The following is a 26,032-nucleotide window of genomic DNA, read 5'->3' as shown; positions in this document are numbered from 1 at the left end:
AATAACAGCATGGGTGGTTATGGCATTTCCCAGGTATGGTGGAGGTAGATAAAGGGACAAGGAGTGGCCAGATGGACGGGCAGAGGCAGATGGTGCAGGCCCCAGGCACTGACGTTAAGGACTCTAGACTTGCCTTATCCAACAAGAGGGGGAGATACTGAAGGGTTTTAAACTCAGGATGCAGTAAATGGATTTGAATTTTTAAGAGCGTAACTGGATTCAGGAAATTGATTTGAGGGATGTGAATGGATACAGAAAAAATAAGATCAAAAGCCAGTGCAAAATTCAGGAAGACAGATTATTTCTAAGAAATCCAAATTGAAGTAGTTTGAAGAGAAAGTGGGAAGTGAGGGTGTGGAGATAGTTAATTCCTATATGAAATTTGGCTGTAATGGGAGGAGAGGAGAGAGGCAGCAGTAACTGGAAGGGATTGTGTGTGTGTGGGGGGGAATTCAAGAGATACACGCGTGTAGATGAGGCATAGAAAAGCTCAGGGATGCTATCATTAAGAAGGGACAGGAGAGAGTTCGTTCAATCAGGCCCCTGCAAAGGTGGGCGGCAATGGGATACAGGACACCCCCAGAGGGAGATGCTGTGTAGCGGAACTCCAGAGAAGGAGGGATGTTACCAAAGCAGGTGGAGTTTATATTTTCAGTCAGAATGCCTTCGTCTTCCTGCCCCTAGCTCCTCGGTGCAACTCATGAGCCACGTGTGAAGGGGTGTGTACAGTGTTGTGATGTCAGAGAGTGACAACCAAGGAAGAGGGAACACTGTTGGGGTAATGGCCAGCATTAGGGAGATAAATATATATGAGGTACATATGCGCCTTATATTATACTTCCTCCTTCAGCCTTCAGAACAACAGACTGAAAAAAAAGCCAGTAAAAAGAGAATTGGAATTCCCCCCAAAAGACAAGATATAGACAATCCAGTGACCTTAAAGTTTCCAAAATGTAGACCCTTTTAGCCAAATTAGCTTCAAGGTACAACTATAGAGTCATACTTTACCTTAAATTTACGTAGACTGTGATAGGCACAATGAAATTGGAAATGATCTTTTTTTAAGGAGTGAAAGGGAAATTCAATACAGTTGAGTAAAATGGACTCTTGTTGATTTGTAATCACTAGCAACCATCAAATGTTCATCAGGAAGTATTGATGCTTAAATATTACATCTTTATGCAGAGTATCTACCCTTCTAGTTTCAACATGATTCATAGATTATCAAATACTATTTACAGAAGTAACAGAATTTCAGAGGGTGTGATGTGAATTCTGACTATCAACTTGATTAGAGTAAGACACACCTATGAGATTAGCTGGGTGCACTTTTGGGTGTGTCTCTGAGGGTATTTCCAGAGAGTACTGACTGAGGTGGTAAGACAAGTTCTGAATGTGTTGAGGGGTACCACCCCAGGAATTGAGTCCCATACTGAATGAAAAGGGTGTGGGGAGAAGAAAGCCAGTTGAGTATGAATGCTCCTCTTATCTGATTCCTGACTGTGGATGCAAAGCACCAGCCACCCCGCTGCCATACTTCCCCCACCTCAACATACTCTGCCCTTTCCAACTATGACAGAAATGACCCTTCCCTTTTAAATCGGTGCTGTCAAGCATTTTGCCATAGGAACAAGTAGCTAACAGAGAGGGTGTTGTTCACAGGATCATTGCATGGAGAACCAACAGTGATAACTGAAGAGAGATTTGGGTTAGGCCAAAGAAATGTCTTCAAGGATCTTAGGTTCTGGCATGTCTAGTCTGTCGAGTCTGTCTAGTCTGTCTGTCTATCTGTCTGTCTGCCTCCCTCTTTCTGTTTTCTGCAGAGGTCCAGGGAGTGGGGTTTCTATGGAAGCATAGATAGACATTTCCAGAGCACTAGATGCTTGATTTTCCATAAGGAATACATAGCACTTGAAGATTCCCAGACAGCGGGAGCACAGACTCGCAAGCTCTTCAGGATTCTAGAACACTCAGCCAGAATTTCTGCTGTAGTAGGACTGGGCAATGTGACGTTCTGTAACTCTGGTGCATTCCATGAAGGTCAAAGAGGGGATGGCAATGTGCCTGTCTTTGAGCACAGCTGGAAGTATACCTGCTGATGACTAGATATGCCTACCACTGCCCAAAGTCAGCAAGGCAATTGTAGAGCTGGGGTGGCTGGCTCTCCTTCCCCCACAAGGTCAACTGTTCATGTCCCTCCACAGTATTCTATTTTCATCATTTCTAGTCTCTGTCTGGAATGAGTCATCACCCGGAACATTAATTAAATGTTGTAAATTTCTCATTCACGACTTTAGGCTGCTTTCTTCGTGAACGTGTCTGGACGAAATCTGAGCATTTGGCCTTAAAACCCCAGATCAAGGAGAAATGGGGCCTTGGCTCCTAAGGATACACTTTCTGAAGTCTCTGAGAGGCTGTTTCCAGGAAGTCTTAAGCGTCATTCTGACAGAAAGTGGAGAAATGTTCACAGGAAGGAGAAAGGACTCCAATGCTGCCACGTCTTACCCGGTCCAGAGAGCTCTGCTGGACTTCTCCCCTCAGCTGTACATGACCAGGTTCATCCACTGAGAAATAAACATCATTAGAACAAATATTCTCTCTTTCCCCTCCGTTCTCTCAGGTGTGTGAGTCTTTGTATGTGCAGATGCATGTGTATGTACAATATGTGAGTTTGGGGGGCAGAGGTTGATACCAGGTGTCTTCCTTACTATTTGAAACAGAGTCTCCATTGAACCTAGAGTTTACCCATTGGGCTAGGCTAGTTGGCCGTCAAGTTTCAGGTATCCTCCCGTTCTCTGCCTTTCCGGGACTCTGGGATTAGAAGCATGTACCACCATGCCTGTGTTCGTGTGCAGGTACTATGGGTCAATTCTCAGGTCCTCAGGCTTGCATGCTTAGTTCTTTATTGACTGAACCCCAGACTGGTGGAGCCAATTCTTAAAGCTGGCTCCTTTATTACGGAACAGGACAGACACATACCATTTCCCTCGGTAGATTTCAGTTCAACATCAGTACCTTTTTTTCCCCGGCTAATTCCACCCCCAGCATTCTGTCACAACACATCTTCCCCCTACTTTCTAGGTAACTCCTCTACAATCCTCCATTCTACCAGCTGAGCAATTGAGGGTACCTATCATTTTCTAAATAGCCCGGCAGAGAGAGGTGTATGTGAGTTGACCAGCTGGCTGGTTAGGTGGCTCTAAAATTCAGGCTTAATGTACAGTGAGCTTGGTGGATTGTTCTTTATTTCGCTTTTGGATTTATGACTCCCACATAATCCTCTGCTTTATTAAGCTATTGGAAAAGAATAAAATCTCTCTGCCAAGATCCTAAAGCAGCCTGGCAGCCCACAATATATAAAGGCAGTAATTGGAGGCAGCTCCCCCTCCCCAACCTGGCTGGCCTTTGATGGAATGGTCAATCCCCCAGGGAGAAAAATGCCCCTTGGAACTGGATCAGGAGAATGTCACCTGGGACCGTGCCTGGCCCTGGTCCTGGGAGGGGGAGGTGCCTCACCTCCATTTCTGTCAGGTAGATGCCTTTGCCATCCTTGGACAGGTTGCGGAATGCCTCTAGGGTAGACAAAGAAAGGTTTTGACTGGCTTAGAGGTCATCAGCCTTTGGTGTTCCCAGAATATGTCTGTCCTCCTCTCTGTTTTCTCGGTTTCCTGTGGGGAAGCTCAGGGTTCTCCCAAGACAACTGTGATTACTCTTATCTCTCCAGATATCACATTCCTTGCTTCCTTTTTCTTTGCTGTGTGTGTGTGTGTGTGTGTGTGTGTGTTTGTGTGTAGGGGGCTATGGGATATTTTTTAAATGTTCACAGTTAGGATCTCCCTAATCTGTTTCAGAACTCAGGTTTCTATTTCACCTTCTCGGGGTTGTATTCTGTCTATCTTCACTGGGAGCTTTGGACTTCTCAGATGCACCCCAGGGCTATAGAGAAATCAGGATTCAGGGGTGTTTCTGGACCCCACTCTACCTTTCCCTCATTCCCAACAGCCATTTTTGAACTGCTCTGTTGCTTGGCGCTTCACATAAAATTTTATTTTTAAAAAAAAGCCATTCTATTTAAATGTGTGGACACCTCTGGCCTTCGACATTGGATTTTTATGCTTGAACAAAGACCTTCTTCCCATATGTATTTGCTTGCATTAAATTCTTTCAGTAGAGACTCAAATCCTCCATTGCATAACTAAAGAGTAGATTTAGTTCTAAGCATGACCTGGAGAGGATGACTTAAATTAACCTTGTTCCAGGAAGACAGAGCCTGAATAGGGTAAGAAGACCAAAAAAAAAAAAAAAAAAAAAAAAAGAATTGGGATATAGGGACAGAAAAGAGTACAGAAAGGAAGACATAGACACAGATAACAGTACTGTCACTGGTGGTTATCAGAGCCTGGTACTCTCTGGAATTTCTAGATCCTTGTGTCTGAGGATTAAAAACAACAATGACAAAAAAGGACAGACACGTCGATAAGAGCAGAGACAGAGACAGTTCATTGAGAAGGAATAGACACCCGTGATGGATGTCAGAGTTAATCGTCAACTTGACAGAGCCTAGAGTCATCAGAAGAGATGGGCTCTGGGCATGCCTGTGAAGGAGCACCTTGACTATTGACTGAGGTGTGAAGACCACGGTGGGTGGCACAATCCCCTGGCTGGGATCCTGGACTGTGTAAGTTGAGAAAGGGAGCTAAAGAGCACCCTGCATTTATTGCTTTCTTCTCAGTTGTGGATGTGACATAACCAGTTGTTTCGAACTCTGGTTACCTTGATTTCCCTGACTGTAAACTATTCAGCCAGAATAAACCTCTTTTTTCTTAAGTTGCCTAGGTCAGAGTATTTTATCACAGCAACAGTAAAAGACACCTTCCAAGAGAGGAAGTAGGCCAGAACTTGGAGGAAGGTTAGAGGTTCAATAGCCTGGTGCTAGAAAGATAGCACACCTTTCTGTGTCCTTTCTATAACACCAATTACCTCATACATTTGCATAATACTATGGCTTTATTTTTTCTTTTTGAGATTGCACTATATATTATATGTTGGCTTTGGTTGGGGAAGTTTCCAGTCTTCTTCTTGGCCAATTGGTTTCTTTTATACATGAATCTCACAGCAGTTTATGCAAGGTTTTTACAGACCTCACCCTCTGCCCTACTCCTTGCCACAACACCATTTGAAGTCTCACTGCCTTGGTCCTCTTATATCATGGGAGTCTCAGGCAGGAGACTTCCAGCCTGGTTTCTTCACCCAGGTACTAGGGCATCAGTGCTTTCCTATGCCATCTATTGAGTTCATTGGTCATTGTGAAGGTCTACAGAATACCCCCAGGGTCACTTACTTGCCATGGTTTCCAGCCGGATCAGGAAGCAGACAAGACTGGGGAAGCTGACCTGGCCAGAGCTATTGCTGTACCTGAGTGTCATGAGACTCAAAAGCTCGCTGCTGATGAAGACTCCTGAAAGGAAGTCTGGGATGGGAAGGTAAGTCAGTGAGCCAAGAGGAGACTGGAGATGGGGGGGGGGGGTCCTCTGCCTCACGAGGCTCAAGAAACCTCCTAAGATGGTCCGGCAGCCATGTATCTTACCCCTACTCAAGTCCAGTATGTCAGCCAGGCCCACCTCACTCAGGGTCTCTCCTTTTTCTTTTGAGTGTTGGCAGCTGTGCCCTACCATCACAAGCCAAGCCTGCAAATCAGCCAGAGACCAAATAAAGAGACTCGAAACACCGACTACTGCTCTGAAAACACATTGTCTTTTCCAATAATTAGATAATCCTCATGTAGCGTAGAGGTACCAGGACACCTAAGGGCTTTAGAAAAGTCCTGCCTCTGCCAGGTTTTTCTTTGCTGGTGATAGTATTAAAATATCTTCCAACTAGATGTCATGACTCTCTGTAAGTCTCATATATGAGTGCTTCTAATGTTGGCAGGTATGGTCTCCATGTAAGAGGGAGATTCAGTTCTAATGTGCCATCCAAGGAAAGGCTGGGGCACAGAAGGGAGATCACAACTTAGAACTTTGCCTCAGCTGGGAAGATGATAGGAATCTTGCCCTCTTTCTTTGACCTTGTTTGCATCTTTAGTTTTAAGCTTTGGGGAGGCACTAACCACACAGGTGACCAGTGCAGAGTGGCCAGCAGCTGTTGCTCTGGTGAGCAGGCAGACACTTGAAAGCTGAACCACCTATGCAGGGATGAGCTTGGTGGCCCATGGGCCTCATGCAGCTAGAGGCACATTGGACTTTTGAGGCAGAGCTCATAAAACAGGAGCCAAATGCCTTCAGATAGGGCTTGAGTTTCCCTGATAGTCACCTGCCCTGCTTCTGATTCTGAGATGAATTGGAAGTGGCCTCTATTTCACTCCCTTGTTTTGTTCTGTTGTCATTAGGCTCCTTTGATGATGTCATCTTTAATGGGTTCTTCAGTGGTTGTCCAAGTGTGGCCTCATGTGTCAGCCACAGATTCTATGCCTTATCTTGCTGGAAATGTACCTTCTTCAGTCCCCCAACAGACCTCCTGAATTAGAAATGTTGGGGTAATCCAACCTTGCTAGCTCCAGCAAGTTATGCAGGGCACTCTAGGGCATCTCAGCTCTGAGCATCTTAGCCTTCTGATACACTGTAGACCTGTGATGCTGGGGTACAGCTGCTAACAATCAAAATCAAGGGGAGGAACGATGTCCAACTGGAGAACAGTGTCTTGTATTTCTACCAGTTTCTATGCCAGGGGTATGGGAAGAAAGATTACAGAGGCACTGTCTCCAGAGTTAACCTGGGGGAACATGATTCTATGGCTTATTAAGGAAGATAGCCGTTTCCTTCCATAACCTTTGTGTGATCCGTCTTCCCCACAGGGAAGTGGAGGTAATGATTCCTGCCCTTCCCAGCTCTCAGCCAAGTGGAGACAATGAAAGAAGATGAAGTGAACAGTCAACTATGAAGCCCTTATGCACCCCAAGGTACTGTTATCATTATCCCAGGACAGACATCTTTTGCCTACTTGAATCCAACACATGCCATTTGGTTTAATTTAGCCTTGAACCTTTTGCGAAGTGAGAGAAGATTCCCCAGCCTGCTGCTTTTGTGGGTATTTAACCCTGAAAAACCAGACAGTGAACTGGAAGCTTCTGGAAGATGAGCTCCCTTCATTTCTTATAGGTTATCAGTCTTGTAATCCCCCCTCCCCTCTCTCTCTCTGCTTTACCCATCCTTCCCTCAATCAACCAGAACTGTGTTGGAGAGGAAAGGTGGGTGAATTAATTTATGGATGCAGGACTGCTCAGTGTGTGGGCAGGGAGCCGAGAACTGAGCCTGGTGCTGGAAGCCCATCAAGGTCAATGCAGGTAGGGGAAGACACAGATGTCAGAGCTCCCTTTCCTCCCAGCTGCCCAGTCTCACCATGCCGGCCTTGCTTATGGCGTGCCGGGAGGACGGGCCTCACAGTGCCCTGTAGCCCCCATCATCTGGGAACATGGCCTCAGGTTACCTGTACTTTCTATGACCTTCCATAAGTCCGAGCTGAGGAGACCTCCAGGGCTTCTCTGGATGCTCTGGAAAACATGCTGAGGAGGTAAAAGAAGCAAGAAGGCTGTGAGGACCCAGAGGATGTGGATGGGAGAGGTCCTGTAAGTCTATTCTCCATCCCCAGAGGAAGCCTTACTGAAGTGTGCACGGAGCCGCTTACAGAGAGGTAGAGGAGGGAAGGGGCACACAGGGATGGCCACACTCCCTAAGTCCATCAGTCTTCTCACGACTGGGCCTGACTCTCCCCTCCTCCCACCAGTTCCCATCTCTTTCTCACTCTGGACACACGGGACATTCAGCTGCCTTTGGAGAAGTACAAGGTCTCTCCACAGCAGCGCTTCCCAACCTTCCTAACGCTGTGACCCTTTAATCTGGTTCCTTGTGTTGTGCTGACACACAACCATAAAAATTTTTTCATTGTTACTTCATAATGGTAATTTTGTTATCCTTATGAATCATAAAGTAAATATTTTCTGGAGATAGATGTTTGCTAAAGGGGCCATGACCCGCAGGGTGAGAACCATTGCTCTAAAGCATCTGTGTCCAGTAGAGGTGGAGAATACAGACGTAAGAGATGATCTACCTGGGTTTAAGTTCCCGCTCAAACATTGACCTGCTCTATAACTGACCTCAGTTTCCACATTTGCAGGTCAGGGCTGGTTACAGTGACCACCTCCTAGCTTGTTATAAGAATCCAATGAGCAACCATCTATAAAGCTCAAATCATTTACTAATACCTAAGTGTGCTTATCATTCTCTGCATGCTCACATACAAATCCCCTCACTTACACATTAGTGAGTGCTCATAGAAAAGACTAGAAGCAGGTTAGAGCCATGTCCTGGCCCAAACATGGGTGCAGGAGGTAGTGACTATAGCAGCCGGCACCACTGTTGTACTCACTCTTGCTTTTACTGGAGACTTTTTCTCTCTGCACAATGCTCATTGTAATCCTGGCCTATAGCACACTTCCTAGATGAGGAAACTGTCCCTCAGGCATGTGTAGACCTCGGATTAAATGGGCAGCTGCCCAGGACTGAGCAGAGAGTATCTGACTACCATCTATATACCCTGCTGGCTCACAGGGGCTTTTCCATGTCAAAATAGCAAATCCCAGATATGCAAGGCAAGTCCAGCTGTGGGGTAGGGCTGGCAGTGGGGGTGGGGGTAAGACAGTGGCTGTTGGATGGTGGCTTGAGAGCCTCCTCTTGGCCTTATTTGGTTTCTGGTAGGTTTGAAGGCAGACATCAAGTGATTTCTATTACATAACCTCATTCATTTAGTAGCTGACTAGCTACATCATTATTGAGCGATTCTGAACGCTGCTATGTTAAGCGTGCTGTGGAGGTCTCTGGGGACAAGATGAACACGAGAAAGAGCCTGTTCTGGAGGACCCAGAAATGTAATGGTAGGAGGTTCCTGTTAAATATTCTAGTGTCTGGCAAGAAGTCAAATGCCACCCCTCAACCCCCATCAAGGATCTTGACATAGCTGCACAGGAGGTCTGATTCAGCCTTTCAAAAATTTCAGAGACAGTGGCGTGATTAGTCATATGATGTATTGGTGATATTTATTTTTTAAAGCAGCTTGTATATACATATATATATATGACTGATTATGTTATTTATTTATGGATTCTTTTATTTATTTGGCAGGCTTTCCTCTGTGTGGCCGAAGCTGGCTTTAAACTCATCATCTTCCTGCCTCAGGTTCCTAACTGCTGGGATTACAGATGTGTGTCATCATGCCTGACCAGATTATCCTTTTTTTTTGTTTGTATAGATATGCCTATTGCAGAATACATCTGGAACCTATTAACTGGGTCTTAATACTTTCCCTTTGGCAAGCTGATGCTTTGTTTTCTGCATTTATTTTTTCCTCACCTATATTTTCTATTGTCAATAGACATCACTTTTAAAATAAGGAAAGGTTCTTTTTAAGTGCAAACTATTAAGACAGACAAAGGCTTACCCTACCGGTGTCCGCCAGAAGGTGAGGAGTCAGAATCGACAATAATTAGGTTATAGGGACTGGCAAGAAAGACTTGGCAGGGAGGGCATGCCTGAAGCTGTCTGCATTCTTAGGATGGATGGGCAATGACCAGCTTGGGGCATAGGGATGGGAGAGGGAGTGGGGCAAAGGAACAAAGGCTTGGCATTTAGAGGGGACAGCAAGGCATTTTAGAGTTGTGTTTCAGAGGAAGTAGGATGAGTAAAAATGGCGTCTCCTGGACTTAAAAATAGAGACTTATCTCGTGTGCTGTTTTGAAGCATTTAGACTTTGTCCTGAGGACAATGGAGGCCATGCCTAGGCCATAGGCCAACTGGGTTCGTTCTGGTAGATCTTCCTACAGAAGCATTGATATAGGAAGAGATGGGTTCAGACAAATGAGTGTTTCAATACATATCATGGCAGTTCTAGTCACTGTCCAAGGTGACCTCTTTGCCTAGCCTCATAGAACATTTTTGATCCTGCCTCTTGGGCACTTCAGGACCTCAGTTGTCTGTATGTCTCCCAAAGCAAAATATGAGGTGACTTTGAGGGCATGGTGATGTTTCCCACCCTTTCGTACCCCAGTGTGGGGCACCCAATCAACATTTGCTCACCCGGGTTAAATCAGAGTGTCAGTCGTGTTACAGAGAATGGGATGATACCTGGCAGTGGACAAGGCGACTCCGTAGTCTGGAAAACTCCTCTCGGTCTAGCCGTCCATTCACCTTCAGCTGGAGGACGAGTTAAGAGCTAACAGTCCAGGGGGCAGTGGGGAAGGGGAGCGGCTCGTCCTGCTAATGAAGCCAGAACGGCTTTAGCCTTCAGCTCATAACCCAAGGCCATGCTGGCCCCTTGCCAGCTGGCTCCCACTCTATCCGAAGGTGACCTGGTTTAGATTTGTTTTCCAAAATAAAATGTATTGTTAGAAGGATAGATCTCTGAGAATGAGGCATCCATTTCAGTTAATATCCAGCAGAAGAGAGAGAAAGCCCCCAACCACCAGTTGGCTGGGCTTCTTGGCAAGGGAGGGGAGAGAGAAATATGCAGGAGTCTTGCAAATGCAGAAATAGTGTGGATAGGTAAATATGCCATCCCTGGGCTCTGTGTTGCTGGAATGCTTCCTGTTTATAAATGCTTCCCCTGCCAGCCCTCTTGACAGGCAACTAATACAGAGAAAAATAATTGAACTCTGCGAATTACCACACTACTCTAGCACTGGACCCCAGGGGAGGCTCTATTTGCAGTGCCCCAGTACAATGCACAGGTCTTTTCTACCCCTTTTTCCTCCTCCCCCTGTTGGGTGCCCCGGCCACAGGCCTGCAAGGGCCATTTGGATTCTTCTGTGTCTCAGAGTGACTCCAGACCACAGCTAGCTGAGACAGGACTGATTTATGATTCCATCAAGAAGCCTTCTTGTTCTACAATGGCTGGCTTCGAATTCACAATCGAGCCTTGTTAACCGTGTGAAAGAGGGGTGATCTGTCACTCTCTGGAGACAGCTACAGCCTAGGGAGGAGATGCCAGCCTTGGGATCCCTCCTACATTGCCAGTGTTTCTTCCGCCTGAGGAGGGGGTTCAGATAGAGGAGGAAGGCTCATTGGCGAGGGTGCTGGGAAGAGAGTAAAAGCAATTAAAGTTTGGTTCTTGGTCCTGCTCCTCAAGGCCATGACACTAGGCTAGCCACTGAATTGTCTCAAGATCATTGTCTATAGGTACAAAACCACCATGGGCGCCAAAAGGGGTTCTACTACTGTGCACTGCAGACCAAGAAGATTTGTGAATTTTTGGTGGTTATCTTTTTCAATTAAGAGTCTTTTGAGTAAGGAATCTGAGCAGTGAAGACTTCTCCAGTGTTGGAGGAAGGTCTGGAGAACATAGCATAGGCTGAGGTTAGAACACAGAACATGGAAGCTTAGACTCCATTTCTAATCCACGCATAGCCTCCAACCAGCTGTGTAAGCTGGGTGAAAATACTCAATCTCTGTGGCCCATGACTTCTGTTGTTCAATGGGATAGTAGCTGTTGCATCTCAAGAACTGTTGCAAACATTACAAACATACTTCCTTATAATTCCCAGTCAGTGGTGACTATTGCTATGGCTGGGATGATAAGCTAGATTCAGTGAGCTGGTTAGAATCCCAGGGAAGCCCACAGTGGGAGGTGGGTTCCTAGGGCTGCAGGAGGGGGTGATTGCAAAGGATACATCCATCAGAGCCATGATGCTTTGGCACTGGTCCAAGGAGAAAGTGTCCCCTGGAGGCCCTGAAGAAAGAGAAGACTGAAGTGCCATTGAGGGTGGCCACATGGGGATAAGGTGGGGCAGCAGGCCCCCAAGCTGACATACCTGTTAGGAACTCCTGGTTGAGAAGGCTCTGAAGTTGGGTGGCATCAATGTCCAGCTCCTGGTCCAAAATACAGGAGAAAAATGGATTGTGAGATGGAAATCAGGAACCAAGGAACAATTCCCCCAACTCTGTAGCAGCTCTCTGACTTCTGAGCCCTTCCTTTCCATAGCACATCTATACCCATTCTTTGTCCTGTGCCTGCCCTGGGATCCAGCCATGTTGACAACTCTCTCCTTGAATATCCATCATGATAGTTGGTCCCAACACCGGGCTCCTGGTGTGAGCTCCCTCATGCTGCCTCCCTCCATTTATTACTGGAAAAGACATGTGTTTCTTCCTCCCCTTATCATCATGAGTGACACTGAGGGACCCCCTCAGGAAGACCATCGCAGGACATCCAGTGCAGCCCTTTAGGCGTATTCTCCACTTTCAGAAAAACCATGAGATGTGTGATGACTTTGGATCTGTATGTGTGTGACAACTGGAGCTAAAAGTACTCAAATCTAGGCTACCAGAAACATCTGTCATGGAGCATAATACTTGGTCTTTCAGGTACTGAGGGAAAAAGGAAGGTATTATAATTTTCTTAGATTGAAAATAGAAAGCAACTACAGTCATGGATAAAGAGGACATTTTTCTAGGCCTTCTCTTGGGGTGAGGCCATGGCCCTAACCCTTCCCGGCAGACAGGCACTGGGCAGCCTCGTGGGTAGTGCCTTTGACGACAGGATGACAGCTTTACAGAGGTTTGGCTATTGTGCTTCAGGGATCCGGCACTGGAGTTAGGTTTCTCAGTGGGTGGACTTGTAGAGCGGCAGTCCATGTCTCATAAAGTGCTTCCTGGGGGCCTTCTGAGGACAGCCCCTCACAGACAAGAGCCCTCACAGCTTCCACAAACTGTCCCTTCTCCTCCAAAAACTGACAGCACCACCTTGCTCCAAAAGCAAGAGAGCAGCCTCATGTCCTGTTCTTGCAAGGCTCCATAGAGAAAAATATTAGACTCTAAGCTGTCTGTGTCTGATGCTGGTCTTCAAGGCCATTCTTCTAACCTTATAGTTTGGAAATATCAGAGAAGTTGGCTTTATGGGCCCACCATCAACTGAGTTTTTCTTCCAAAGAATCTCTACCCTTACAGTAGTTAAAATGCTAAGGAGGGGCTCACTTTCGTGGTATTATCCACTAGCCAACTGAACTGTGCATGGGTCACATCAACTTCCTTCTCCATATTACTCCTAGGGCACACGTGGACCTGGACTCTACACTCTATCACCCATCAGAAGCATTTATAAAACTGGTGACAGGCATGGCAATGAGGGTTGCTCAGACAACTTCCCCAAGAATTACATGTAGGGATTGTGGAACATCAAAGTTTAGTGAGGTGGAGGTACTTGGGAGAAATGTCCTAGGAGTTAGAAAAGTGTTTGCCAATTGAATTTGTAAAGGATGGAGGTTAGATCTGCTCTGTCTAATCCTGGAGACCAAATATATGATTGCCTTCTGACAGGCAGGCCTGTTTATGCCATCCCACTGCTGTGGCTAATACAAGTGACTAGCACCAATGGGTGCTGATAAATACTGTATTAATACGGCTAGTTAAAGCCAATGTGAGGGACCAGGAGAGAGGATGCAGCGAATGCATGAGAAATGCTTTGCTTTAAAATTTTCTTTGGAGCCAAAGCCTCTGAGCATGGGTTGCAGGTTGTTCAGGATGGTGCCAGGGGTGCCTTGCTCAAGGATGTCTAAGAGGTGACCTAGGCACAATGCCCTGTCTGTCCTATTCTAATTCTGATCGGTGTCCAATACCAGCTAATGATCACTCTAGAGGGTGCCAAACATTTGGCTGTTGCTTGGAAAGGTCCTGCTTTGGGAGTCTGTGGCATCCTATCACCCGACAGATTATATTTTTATTTTAGAAGTACAGGTGCGTGGCCCTGTGTAAAAATGTACCACCTGCCCTGAAGAAGCTTGGTCTCAGGCATCCTAATCAGGTCCTGCTGGCCACCTCAGAACAGCTAACCCAAGCTCAGGCGTCTGCTCCAGGGGAGCTAATCTGTCTTAATTCAATATGACAGAAATGATTGAGCACCTCCTCGGGGCCAAGGACAGTGATCGGTGCTTGGGGACAAGGAATGCATATGAAGTTGTCTCTGCCTTTGGGAACTCACAAACAGGGACAGCAGTCTTCGGGGTCAGCCTTGTCTCAGTGACAGCTGGCCTGAGTCCTGGGCAAGTGCTGAAGGGCTACTCTTTCCAACCTTCACCCCCTCATTTCAGCAACACTCCCTATCTCCCCCTCTCTTTTTGGTGTGTGGGTCCAATCTCCATCTGAGATGCCGCCATGCTGTTAGCCCTCTGAGTACAGAGGCAGGGGCGGGCATCCTTCCTTCCTCAGCTTCTGCTTGGCCCGTGGTTCATAAAATCGTCTCTATCGTTTTCTGCTTCCCACACCGACACTGTTATTAATGGTAAAAGGCCCATCCCATAGAACCATTGGCAGCTCTTTTATCCTGAGGAGTCAAGGAGTTCTTTATAACAGTTTATTAAACCATTAGGGAAGCCCCATGTGCACATAGGTGGCTTGGCAGAAAGAGAGCTGTTGGGGCTTTCTGAAGCTGGCCAGCTCCAGGGAGGATCAGTGCCAGGTTTGGGGTCGGGGGATGGCTGAGCCAGAGAAAGGAAGATTTCTGCCAACTGCTTGTCTAAAGGCTTAAGCCACAATATATCCTTTACACACAGCTCATAATTATCTTCTCCTTGCCTAAGCTCTATGTTCCAATGGGATTCCACCCACATGGGGACATCACTTGTCTCCAGAGCTTGGCAGCCAAGGCATCTGGGGATGGTCCAGGGATAGGAAGCGGCTAATAGGATCAAGTCTTCTGCTCTGTGCATTTCTGATAAGCAACTGGAGGTGTTTCTGTCCCTGGACTTTCCCCTTCACCACAGGGAGGTCCATGGCTGCTAGATAGCATACCTGATCCATGTATTTGTAGAAACTGCTATTTTGGGATCCATTTTCTGAAAGAATTCCCTGGATCAAAGAGAAAAGAGTTACTTTAAGTTTCTGGAAAAGAGGACTCTCATCTGGTACAACCTTGTTTTAGTAAGAGCTGGCCTGACTAAAGGTTGTAATCAGCCTGCCTGAAACTAAGATAGCAGATTCACCTGGTAGTTACAGGGATGAGGTAAAGGAAATTAAATATCAAGGGGGGGTTGGAAATTGAAGTTTGTTAGAAGGAAGATACTTGGGTCGAGTCTTGTCTCAGAGGATTGAACTTCTCTTCTGCCCCACCTCTTAGAGCTACCAATAGCCTATCATATCGTCCCCATTTTCCCTAGCCAATAGTAAGACCAGGAAGGAGAGTGAAGCTCTTTGAGGGTGCAGCATAGCTAGCAAAGACAACAAGGAAGACCTGCACACTTACCTTGAGGTCTCTGAGGTTGAAATTGCTGCTCAAATTCCTAGAAAACCAGGGAAACAGCATGACAAAAACGACCCTGACTGTATTCCCAGGAGTCTACTGTTGAGGGCACCTGATGACACCTAACATCTCCCATAAGGATGAGAAGAAGGCAGCCATGGCAGCAGACATACAATGATTATAAGTTCATTTGGGGTAGGCATGGCCTGGGTTTCTCACCGTTGACTTGTTCATACTGAGATGCACACGGGTAGTGACTTTTACTGCCAGGATGCGGGCCTTTCACTCATGGTCCATCTTGAATTGGCACTGATGGCCCTTACACATGGCAGTGATGGCCCTTATACATTTGTTGTCTTTGCAAAGACCTCTATGACTATAGTAACAACTGCCTCAGGACCTGCTTATCCCAATCTGACCCATGACTTAACATTCAAGGCCCTCTAGAATCAAGGCCTGTTTTCAGGTCAGTCCGTCTTCCTGGTCTACCCTGCATTCTGGCCACGTTTCAAGCTAGTGAATATAACATGTGGTATGATTCTCCTGTGCATGGGACTGACAGTACTTGTTCAACAAGTCCCAAGCTCCACTCTGTCCCTGCTTTTTCTCAGGATCTTTCTTCCCACATGTATGGTCTTCTCCTTGAAGTTAATAACTTCTGTTTACCTTCAAGGACCAACTCAAGTGCTGGTTACTCTGAGAAGCCTTTCCTAGTCCCTGTGGCCAGAAGCGGTCCCTCCACTCTCTCCTTTCCAGTGGTTTTACATTGCTGTTGAGGTCAAGTTATTGGTTCGTGGACTTTCTCATTCTCCATTGTAGTTAGCATCTCAAGAGCAAGACACATCTTGTGTCCCTGGCACACCATGAGCTCACACATAATGCATAGAACACTGATCATAAAGGTACGCCAAAGTGCACAAAACACTCAGGACCCTAGTGCGTCTATACCTGTCCTCGTCTGGCATTTTGAGGAATATTCGGAGCAGGAATTCCACTTCTTTTCCGTGTGCCGAGGGAACCACTACATAGGTCCCAGGACTCAGGTGCAAGGACCTTGTGAAGTTGCACTTGGTTACATAGTCTATGCCCTGGGCAGCATTTCTAAATGGAGAGAAAAATGCAGGCGGCAATCTTTTCTGGAACTTCTGGAACTAGAAGAAATGAGATTATTGTGAAACCTGGCCACCAGGACAGGAAATTCCCTTCTAGAGCCTTCTCTGCTCACTGGAACAGCATTATAAGTCCCGGAAAAGGAGATAGTGCTGACTCAGATTCAAAATTTAAACTACTGCTTCCCCCCAAACAACAGTATCTTCTCTACCAGGTGTGTCCCACCCCTCCTGTTATCTGGGGCCACACGAACCCCAGCTATGGGTGTGGCTCAACACATTTGTAGGTGATAAAATCATGCTGCAATGTTAGAAGGCTTAACTTGGCAGATTCCAGACACCACAGTGGACGCGCAAAAATTTGACAGGGTGATTTTATCTCACTAATCTAATAGCATCCCGGGCTTCTGGTTTTCTCTCTTATTTATGTGCAAACAAGACATGGGAAGTAGTGACATGGTTCCAGTGTTGAATTTCTTCTGGCGTCCCCAGAGCTATGTCTCCTCTAAGGCTTGAATCATATGCTGCCATACAACTGCAGGGTCGAATATTCTTCTCTCCCTCGCTTTCATCTCCCCAGCAAGAGCCCCGGGATTCCTTCTCATTGGAAAATAATGGGTCTCAATCATTTTCCCTTTTATTTCAAATTTTCTTACAGATAAAACAATAAATATAACACAATTCCTATTACCAGATGTCACATACATATTATATAATAAAAACCCCTTACTAAACAAATTTTCCTACTACATACGAGCATGGAGATTCCATTTAGAATGGTTATGCAGCATGAAATGGTTATTGATGGGCTGCCTTGGGGAAGAATGGGGACAATGGGGAAGTTTCTATCAGGAGATATGAGACTTAGGAAGGAGAGAGGCCACTGTCCCGGGTGTACAGCAGAGGGCAGGTGGAACCCCCACTGCATTTTTGCTCCTTTCAAAAGCAGCCCCTGTGGACGTGGCGATCTGGTTTGCTTAGGTCCTTTTGACAGAAGTAATGGATGATGGGGCTGGTTCTTTTCCAAAAGGGCAGCTGTGCCCTCTGGCATTAGGTATAAATGTGTGTGCAGAGGTGTGTGAACAGCCTTCCTCCCACAAGCTAGGTTCAATGGCCCTACTTACCTGCTGCTCCCCACCCCCATGGCCTTTTTTTTTAAAGCCCTGTTCAGAATAGACTTGCTCATTGGCAGTGAGCAGTGTGACCAGGAAGTGAAAGGAGTCCTGCGTTCAGTACTCAGAGGGGCCGCAGCACCAGATCCAGGGCTATGCAGCTGCAGAGCTGGCCCTGGGATTCTAATGGTAGAGTTTGTGCCCTTTTCTGGCTTGGGTCCCTGCTGTGTTGTGTTCTTCAGCTCAGAGAACTGGATCTGATCCATTCTCCTCATTTGAGAGATTCCTCAGAGCCCTTCTAAGTTTTCTTCTTCTGATGGAGATACCAGGGACCCAAGCAGATTCTCAGCCCCAGCTCTGTGGCTAAGCCATGACAGACCTCTTTGCTGACAACTTCGTCTGGATTTTTGAGTCCTTCTGCTCTTGTATTTGCTACCCGAGATAGTGTCTACTTCTTGGGGCCTTGTAACAGCCTCGGGGTGGGGCACTGTTACCATCTGCTGGCTGTGATCACATCCTGTCCATACACTGTATTTTCCTCCTGGCAGCAGAGGAAGGTTACTGTAGACATTGCAAGGCTCGGTCTGTGCCTGCGAGGTTAGGCCCTCTGAACAAAATTGTTCTTCTATCCTTCCTTATAGGCCTCCGACTTTTTTCTCCAATCAATATTTGATCAGGTCAAGTCAGGCTATTAGATTAATAAAAAGATATCTATTTGCTTATGAGAAGAGGTAGGGGTATGCCTTGATGCTATATGAAGCCTGTAAGCATCAGCTTATGATAGTTTCAGAGACTAATTCAAGCATCTGAAGGTCCTTCCTATATATTCCTTACCTCTGCCCTCATCTTAAATGCACAGGGACCAGCTGGACCAAGTTTCTCTATGAAGACCAAATGCATCAGGGTGCTTTTACAGTTGCAGCCTCTCTTGGGTGTTAAAGAGAGAATCCTGTGAGGTCCAACCATATAACCAAGACGCCAAATCATCCCTGCCAAATCCTAGTTTGTTGACCTATTTAGAGATGCTAAGCTGACTGCTGATTCAAGGTGCAGCAAGAATGGATTTGTAGACCTGGGTATGTGGGTAGGTATAACAGTTGGAAGGGATGTAACGGTTTACCAAGGGGCAGCGTCAGAGGTGTGGGAAGTCAGTGAGAACATCAGTGAGCCATACCTGGGAGTCGACCTGTGGAAGAGAGAGAAAGAGGCTTCAGGAGGCTGACACAACAGAAAGACAACTGGCTCTCCCATCCTAGCTCAGGGCCTATGTTATTTCTTGTGTGGTCAGCCTGTCTGTCACGTAGGACACGTGCTAGGAGTGGGGATGCAGTCTTCATTTATTGTACAGAGTTGTGGAAAAGGAAAGCTATACGGTTGTAGGGAGCAGCAAAGGAGAGAAAACTGAAGGAAGGAAGAGATTATCTGTGTCCCCTCTATGTCTTAGCAAGATGTGGTCATTGTTCATAGCTATTATGGTGATATACAAGGAAGTGGGAGGACATGTCAAGACCAGAGAGAAGACAGTCTCAGTCAAGAGCAGATTTCCCAAAGGCGGGTACAAATGCCCCAATATGGAGAATGCCAAGGAGAAGACAGCCTCTTTGATCTCCTTAGGCAACTGTGAACATGATAGGCGTTTGTTCTATGGATACCCACTCCTCTTGTGGAGAACATACATGCACATATGATTGGGGAACAGCTATATTCCTCTCTTTCCATCTGGTGGAAGGGCACAGGTCCATCTTTATGGCCCTCTACAATTTTAAGTGTCCTTCTATGTGATACGCAGGCTATACACTGCAGTCCTTTGAACAGATGCTCCGGTAGTATTTCATGTATGTGGAAATGGAGGCTTGGAGGAGCAGGGCAGGGAACAGGGCAAGCTGCGTTGCTTCCTTTGCAATGACACCCCACTCCCCAACAAGCAAAGGCCTTTCCTGTTAGCCTGGGTTCTGATTCCTTTCTACTGTGAGACCAACCACTTGAAGCATCTGATCAGACATTTTAGCCATGATACTGGGAGTGAGGTGTCAAACCCTGGCCTGTGTGGGGACCTTTAGGGAAGGAGGATGGAGATTGTCCTCTTGTTCCTTTTATACATCCTGGCTTTTCCCTGCCTATTCACACACCACTGGTATCTGGTTGTGTAAGGCAGAATGGCGTGCCCACAGCTGCTGGGGAATTGCAGGTTTCTAGTAAGCTTGGAGCCCCATTTCAGCTGCACCAGCATTGTAATTGCTCAGCCCTAGGGTGTTCCATAAGTCTGGATGCTGGTGAATTCATTGTTTCTGGCTGGAATACAAAAAGAACCAAAGCATCTTGGTTTTTTTTTAAAGATTAAAAATTTTGTTTATGAGTGTTTGCCAGCATACACAGGTATGCACCAAGTGCATGCTCAGTGCCCATGAAGGAAGAAAGCATTGAAAACCATGGAACTGAAAGCACATACAGTTGCAAGCTACTATATGGGAACTAGCAATCCAACCTAGGTCCTCTACAAGAGCAGCAAGTTCTCTTAACCACTGAGCAATCTTTCCAGTCTCTCAAGTATCTTAGGATGAGATCTAGACTGACCAATGGCATTTAACTCAGTCAGGATCCTAGAAGAACCAATGTGATCACAGGAAGTCTGAGGAGACCTCTGGTCTGAGGGGCAGCTGAGAAATAATGTATCTGTACAAAGGAGAGAAGGAAGTTTGGAGAAATGTTAGAAAGAGAGTTGATTACAACCTCACTGTAGCTCCTGAACCGTAAGCATGTTTGTCCATTGATTGTGGGTGGGGTCATCTAGAAATGAAGCTCAAAAGGTAGCTCTTGTGGAGCACAAGATAGCTCCACAGCTAGACCTGACCCTAAAGACTGGCCTATATGGCTACTTCTGGGCTCAAAGTTTTGCTGTAAATAATGCATGTTCATTCCTACCTCTTTTGTTGAATTAATAGCTGAGTACGGGCGTGACTGGGTATGTGTGTATGGTGAGGTGACTGGCATGAAGGTAAAAGGTACACTCAAGTGGAAACACCGAGGTCACAAAGTTTTTCCTTCAGCATCCAAGTGCTGAAGATGGGATGTTTGGCTTCCTGAGCTACTGCAGTAGAAGCTTGCATGTTTCTTCTCACCAAAGTGGAGGCAGGTGCTGGGTAGCAATTCAAATGACAACTGTCTATTATTGCATCCTTAGAAGATGCTCTCTGATAGTCTGGGCAGGCCTGAGACAACTTAAAAGTATTGTGTTGAATCCCAGCAGTCTCTTCTATTGGAGCTTTGACTCTCAAAGAACTCAGTAAAAGAAGTAGAAATAAGTAAGGATGAACTATGTTAAGAGAGTAGAACCCAATGGGCTCTCATTCCAGAGCCAGAGTCCTTCATCTCCTGTTGTTCTGGGTACCATGAGAAAGAAGTATCTAAGCCCTGCTGAGAACCCTGGGCCTGGGCCTACAAGTGCTGAGATCAAACTCTACCCATCACCCCATCAGTTGGGAAGATATTTCTTTTTCTTTGAGCTTTGGATTTCATATCTATAAAAGAGGGGATAACCATAGGCTTGAGACACTAAATGAGAAAGTGCTTGTGACTCCTCAATATCACATTTATGAAGCCTCCTCACTAGCAAAAGCCACAGCTGTGAGCAGGACAGTTCCCCCACGAGCAGAGGGGGCAGGGAACTTGACTGGCCACAAATGGGCTGAGACCAATGTCTTTGAAATTTGCTTTGTCTCAGTGACCAACAGAAGTTGTTCTGGGATGCTCAGCCCATCTCTAACCTAGTGTGCCAATAGGCTTTTGGGCTGTGTGACAGGTGCATCTGACTGCAGGTTCCAGGAGCATCTGATGCGCAGTCTCAGCTTCACCATTGAATTGGCATACAATTTCACGTACCTGTGTGCCAGTTTCTTCAACTCTAGTGTGAGAAGAAGGAACTACTTCCCCTTAGGGATTCATAGTCTTGTTTGTAAAATGAGGCTACGGAACGGATGACGTGAGCATCACTGACTCTACCTTTGGTATGCTTTGAATTTCTTAGAAGAGACAGGAGAGCCATTAGAGTTTCTTTGTAATTTTTCTTTTTAAAATGGTTTTTTAAAATGACTGCACTCCAGAAGACCCAACAAGCAGCTGAAAGAGTCAGATGCAGATATTTGCACCCAAAAAATGGACAGAAGCAGCTGACCCCTGCTGTTGAATTAGGGAAGGCTGAAAGAAGCTAAGGAGAAGGGCAATCCTGTAGGAGGACCAGCAGTCTCAATAAATCTGGACCCCCCCAAGATCTCTCAAACACTGGACCACCAAACAGGCAGCATACACCAGCTGATATGAGGCTCCCAACACACATACAGTAGAGGACTGCCGGGTCTGTGTTCATTCAGAGGTGATGCACCTAACCCTCAAGAGACAGGAGGCTCCAGGGAATTTAGAGGTGAGGGGTGTGTGGGGAGACCATTCACATGGAAACAGGTGATGAGGAGAAGATATGGGATGTGTAACAGTTCGAGGGTGGATGGGGGTGGGGGTAATAAATATGGAGTGTAAAAAATAATTAATAAAAATGAAAAATGAAAAAAAATTAAAGGATTTCTTAGTTAACTGTTTCATGGTATGTTTATATGCTAGCATTGGGGGAGAGAGGGAACTGGTTGGCAGTCAGTAGAGTAGAAGAATCTGGGTTGAAGTGAAAACTTGGTTTTGAATGAGCAATCAAACAGGTCTTATATGTCAACCACTGAGCAGTATCAGAGCTTTGCTCTAGAGTCTAGATCCTAGACATGAGAGGAAAAAAATTCACCAACTGAATTTAAATGTGTGTGTGTGTGTGTGTGTGTGTGTGTCTTAAGCTTTCCTTCAAATTTTAATCAATGATCTTCAAAAGTGACCCAAGCAGGCAGTCTCTGAGGAACTTGTTAAAATGCAGACCGTTAGACTCTGCATGTAAGATTCTCTGATCCAGGGGTTATGGAGCTAGTCAAAGAATCTGCATAATTATACAAGTTGGTCTTAGACTTGAATGCTTTCTGAGACCCAGGCATTAGATTGTGAAGCACACCTGGAAAATCTATACCATACAAGTGGCCGAGGTAAGGGACATCCACCATTTAAAACATGGTCAAGAGGTTGGAGGGATGACTCAGGGTCGAGAACAAATGCTGCTCTTTCAGAATTCTGTTCCTAGCACCTATATAGTGCAGCCCTCAACTGCCTGTAACGCTACCTCCAGAAGGATCCAACCCTTCTCTAGACTCCATGAGCACCGGTACCCACACATGCAAATACCTATACATAGATATATCAATAACTAAGAAGAAAAATAAAAAAAATTAGTCAAGTCTGACTCTACTTTAGTTTAAATTTTTCTTAAAACATTAGAGCTGGACATATCAATGCCTTTGGGATTTTATTACTAAAATTTCCAGCTTGGCCAGTGCCTCTACCTAGCCAAAATTATACACAGTATCTACAAAGAACAAGACCCAATGCACATTGCTTACCTTGAATACCTGGAACTGTAGTGGAAATATCTCCTCTTCTGTCTTCACATGTTGTGGCATGATTGTAAAGGCCACAACAACATTATTACCATCAGTGTGCTCTTGAACACCAAAGAGGTATTGCAAATCCCTCCCGTGTCCTCCTGGAAAGGAAAGAGCCATTACTGGGACTCGGAACACCCTGGGGCTCCCAGGACACTACTTATGGGGCTGGGTTTAAATTCTGTTGGGAAAGCTAAGGCCCAGGCCACCATAGACATAGTCAGAAGTTATGAAACAAGTTCGTTATATTCTAAGCCTCAGTCCTCTTAAAAACAGAGAAGGTAGTATTATACCTAATAGAGCAAATATGTCTTCTAAACCATAAATTCAGCTCCTCTCTCTCTCTCTCTCTCTCTGCCAGGGGTTTCATGTATCCAGGTGTGTGTGCACATGTTTGTGGAGGCCAGAGGCCAGCCTCAAGTTTTCATTCCTCATGTTCTGCCCAATGTTTTGTATTGTGTTGTTTTGTTTTGTGTTGTGTTGTGTTGTATTGTGTTGTGTTGTGTTGTGTTGTGACATAGAGATTCTCACTGGCCTGGGACTTGCCAGCAGCCTAGGCTGGCTGGCTAATGAGCCCCAGGAATCTATCTGTCTTCACCTCCCTCAGCACTGGGAGTATAAGAGCCCATCACCATGGTCAGCCCTAAGGGCTATTTAGTAAAATTACAGAATCCCCAAGAGAGCACGAACTTATTGTACTGGCAATAAACATTGTAGCCTCGAATGGCATCAATCACCAAGCACCAGTGAAGACAGGAGGAAATGGGTAGTGGGCTGGCCATGTGCACTGCTCATGACACAGCAGTTTATTCCAGCTGGAGCAAGAGGCGAGCTCACGTGGAAACTATAAGACTCAACTGCATGAAGCGGTGCAGGAAAGCCAGGATATAGATGAGTGGATATTCTTCAAAAGGCATGGGTCACAAGAGATGAGCTCTGAAAGGTGAGTGGGGAGACATAGAAGACTATCATGGTCATGGCCTTTCTATAAGTACTGAAGAAGATGATGATTAAAATGTACTTAGAAGCATATAGCAGGTACTCAATTGATTATTCCCTTCCTTCTCTTCCTTGTAAAGCATTCCTATAAGTGACCTTGCTGTGTAAGTCTGGCTAGTTCGCGGATTCTCATTATATTCAAGGAAAGGGGCCTTTGTGGTATAGTCAGGCAGGCACTGCTTGGGGAGCTGACTAAGAACTGACTCAGCAGTTTCCTATAGTCTACTTGTGGGCTCCTCGGTGACAAGGCTCTCTGAGTAGCCGAGTGATCACAAGAGCCTGGAGAACAAAAGGAAGCACACCTCAGGGTCTGGGGTCATTGAAGGAAATCTTTCTGGACAAGCAGGTGTGAATATACATTCTCCCACGCACATATTTTTACAGCCAGTTTTATGGAGAATGTGCTAGCTCACTTGGACTCTAGCCCACAGGAAGCAGCTTAAACAGGGAACAGGACAGACAGCAAAGGGTCATGATAGAGGTCCCTACCACTGCTACCTTATGAGCAGGACAGGACTATTCACCCTGTGTCTGGGTGGTGCTCTGCATCTTCAAGGGGTGAGCAGGGGTTGCTATTTATACTGTTTTCAATTGGAGAGTTTGAAGGCAGAAAACAGTTGTCATGCCCAGACGCAAAGCTAGTGTATGGAAATGACAATGGTTTAATGAGGTTTTGACTTCCTTTCTCATGCTCTTTCCTCAGCCTTTCCTCCTGTCTTGGGCATTTACTGGAGAGCAGAGAACCAGCTCTCCACCTTGGTTATGGGTGAAGCTGATTGGCAGGATCTGTAGGATGCCAGGAGCGGTGATCGCGCTGCCCACCCTCATTAGCAGTCATCGTGCTTCAAGGGTAGTTGCCTCTTGAGGCAACTCCTCTGCTTTCTCAGCAGGCCAGTGATCTAACCAAACACAAGAGTCAGAGAAAAGTTGGGATAGAGTAAGGGCTGGCAGCTGCAGGTCTGGAGGATGACCACCTGTTGTGTTTCCTGAGATCACTTGGTTCTTAAACCTCATTTGTCGCCAACTCTCGTTGGGTGTGACTCCATGGTCCAGCGTGATTGGGATCTGGTTACATACGAACAGGCACGAGAAGTTCTCCTGGAAATCTCGACAGGACATCCTGTGGAAAACAGACACACAGCCCACATCACCTCCAGTCATGTCCTCAGTTCTAGCTTCCCATGTCTCTTCACTATGTCTCTCCAGTCAGGAAATACCCACATGTGATTTACTGCAGGCCTTCCCAAAGACCAAAGTCTATCTCTGGCACATTCAGTGTCATGCCTTTCTGCCCTGAGACTTTCCTCCAGTGCTAGAGAGGACAGTGGTAGAGCAAGTCTGGGTGTTGTGTGTCACCCGGCAAGACCACTTTCCAAACCTATTAATCCAGCTGAGTCCTTTTAAGGTCAGTGGGACAAAGGTCAGGTTCTTTCTGCTCTTGGTCCTTAGAACTGTTAGCAATCTTGCCTTTGCTTAGTGCAAATTGATTGCTGAGGTCTTTAAAAAAATACATGGATGCCACAGTAAAAGCCTGGCCTTGTGCTAGGATTAAAATAGAGATATTGAGGAAGATTTGTGCTTCTAATTGACACTTGTCTCTGATTCTGAGTAACTAGACTTAGGCTTAGAGATATTGAGAAAGATTTGTGCTTCTAACGGACATGTGTCTCTGATTCTGAGTAACTCAGACCCAGGCTTTCTTTCCTTATCTAAATGTCCTCTTTTTTCAATTATTTAAATTTGTTTTCAAACAGTATATTTTGCCCATGTTCTCACTCCTCCTCCAGGTCCTCCCTGCGCCCCTACCCACCCAACATTATATCCCCAACATTATGCCCTTTTTCTTTGTCACACATAAGATGAACATAACAATGGGAAATCGATGCAGACAATTAAAAAGCAAATGATCAAAAACAAAACAAAAAGCACCCCTCAAAATGGAGTTTACTACTTCTTGGCATGAGGCCTGCCTGGGCATATGGTTGATATACACAGGGACACACCATTG

At 45.9% G+C, this 26,032-nt stretch overlaps 1 protein-coding gene across 1 annotated transcript in view; it reads right to left on the bottom strand.

Annotated features, from left to right (window-relative positions):
- Nucleotides 1-2,537: 2,537 nt before the first annotated feature.
- Nucleotides 2,538-26,032, bottom strand: part of Capn13 (calpain 13) — a 61,441-nt gene continuing 37,946 nt past the window's right edge. The window contains exons 9-20 of the mRNA XM_052184787.1: nt 24,999-25,144; nt 22,975-23,126; nt 16,228-16,430; nt 15,283-15,319; nt 14,832-14,888; nt 11,858-11,915; nt 11,717-11,775; nt 10,176-10,244; nt 7,486-7,561; nt 5,342-5,470; nt 3,517-3,572; nt 2,538-2,564 (exon numbers count right to left, since the gene is read on the bottom strand). Coding sequence (XP_052040747.1) covers nt 2,538-2,564; nt 3,517-3,572; nt 5,342-5,470; nt 7,486-7,561; nt 10,176-10,244; nt 11,717-11,775; nt 11,858-11,915; nt 14,832-14,888; nt 15,283-15,319; nt 16,228-16,430; nt 22,975-23,126; nt 24,999-25,144 — 1,069 coding nt within the window. The remainder of the gene's footprint in view (nt 2,565-3,516; nt 3,573-5,341; nt 5,471-7,485; nt 7,562-10,175; nt 10,245-11,716; nt 11,776-11,857; nt 11,916-14,831; nt 14,889-15,282; nt 15,320-16,227; nt 16,431-22,974; nt 23,127-24,998; nt 25,145-26,032) is intronic.

Source organism: Apodemus sylvaticus, chromosome 6, assembly GCF_947179515.1.
Source record: "Apodemus sylvaticus chromosome 6, mApoSyl1.1, whole genome shotgun sequence".
Classification (NCBI taxonomy): Eukaryota; Metazoa; Chordata; class Mammalia; order Rodentia; family Muridae; genus Apodemus; species Apodemus sylvaticus.
This window is presented reverse-complemented; position numbering and strand designations above follow the sequence as displayed.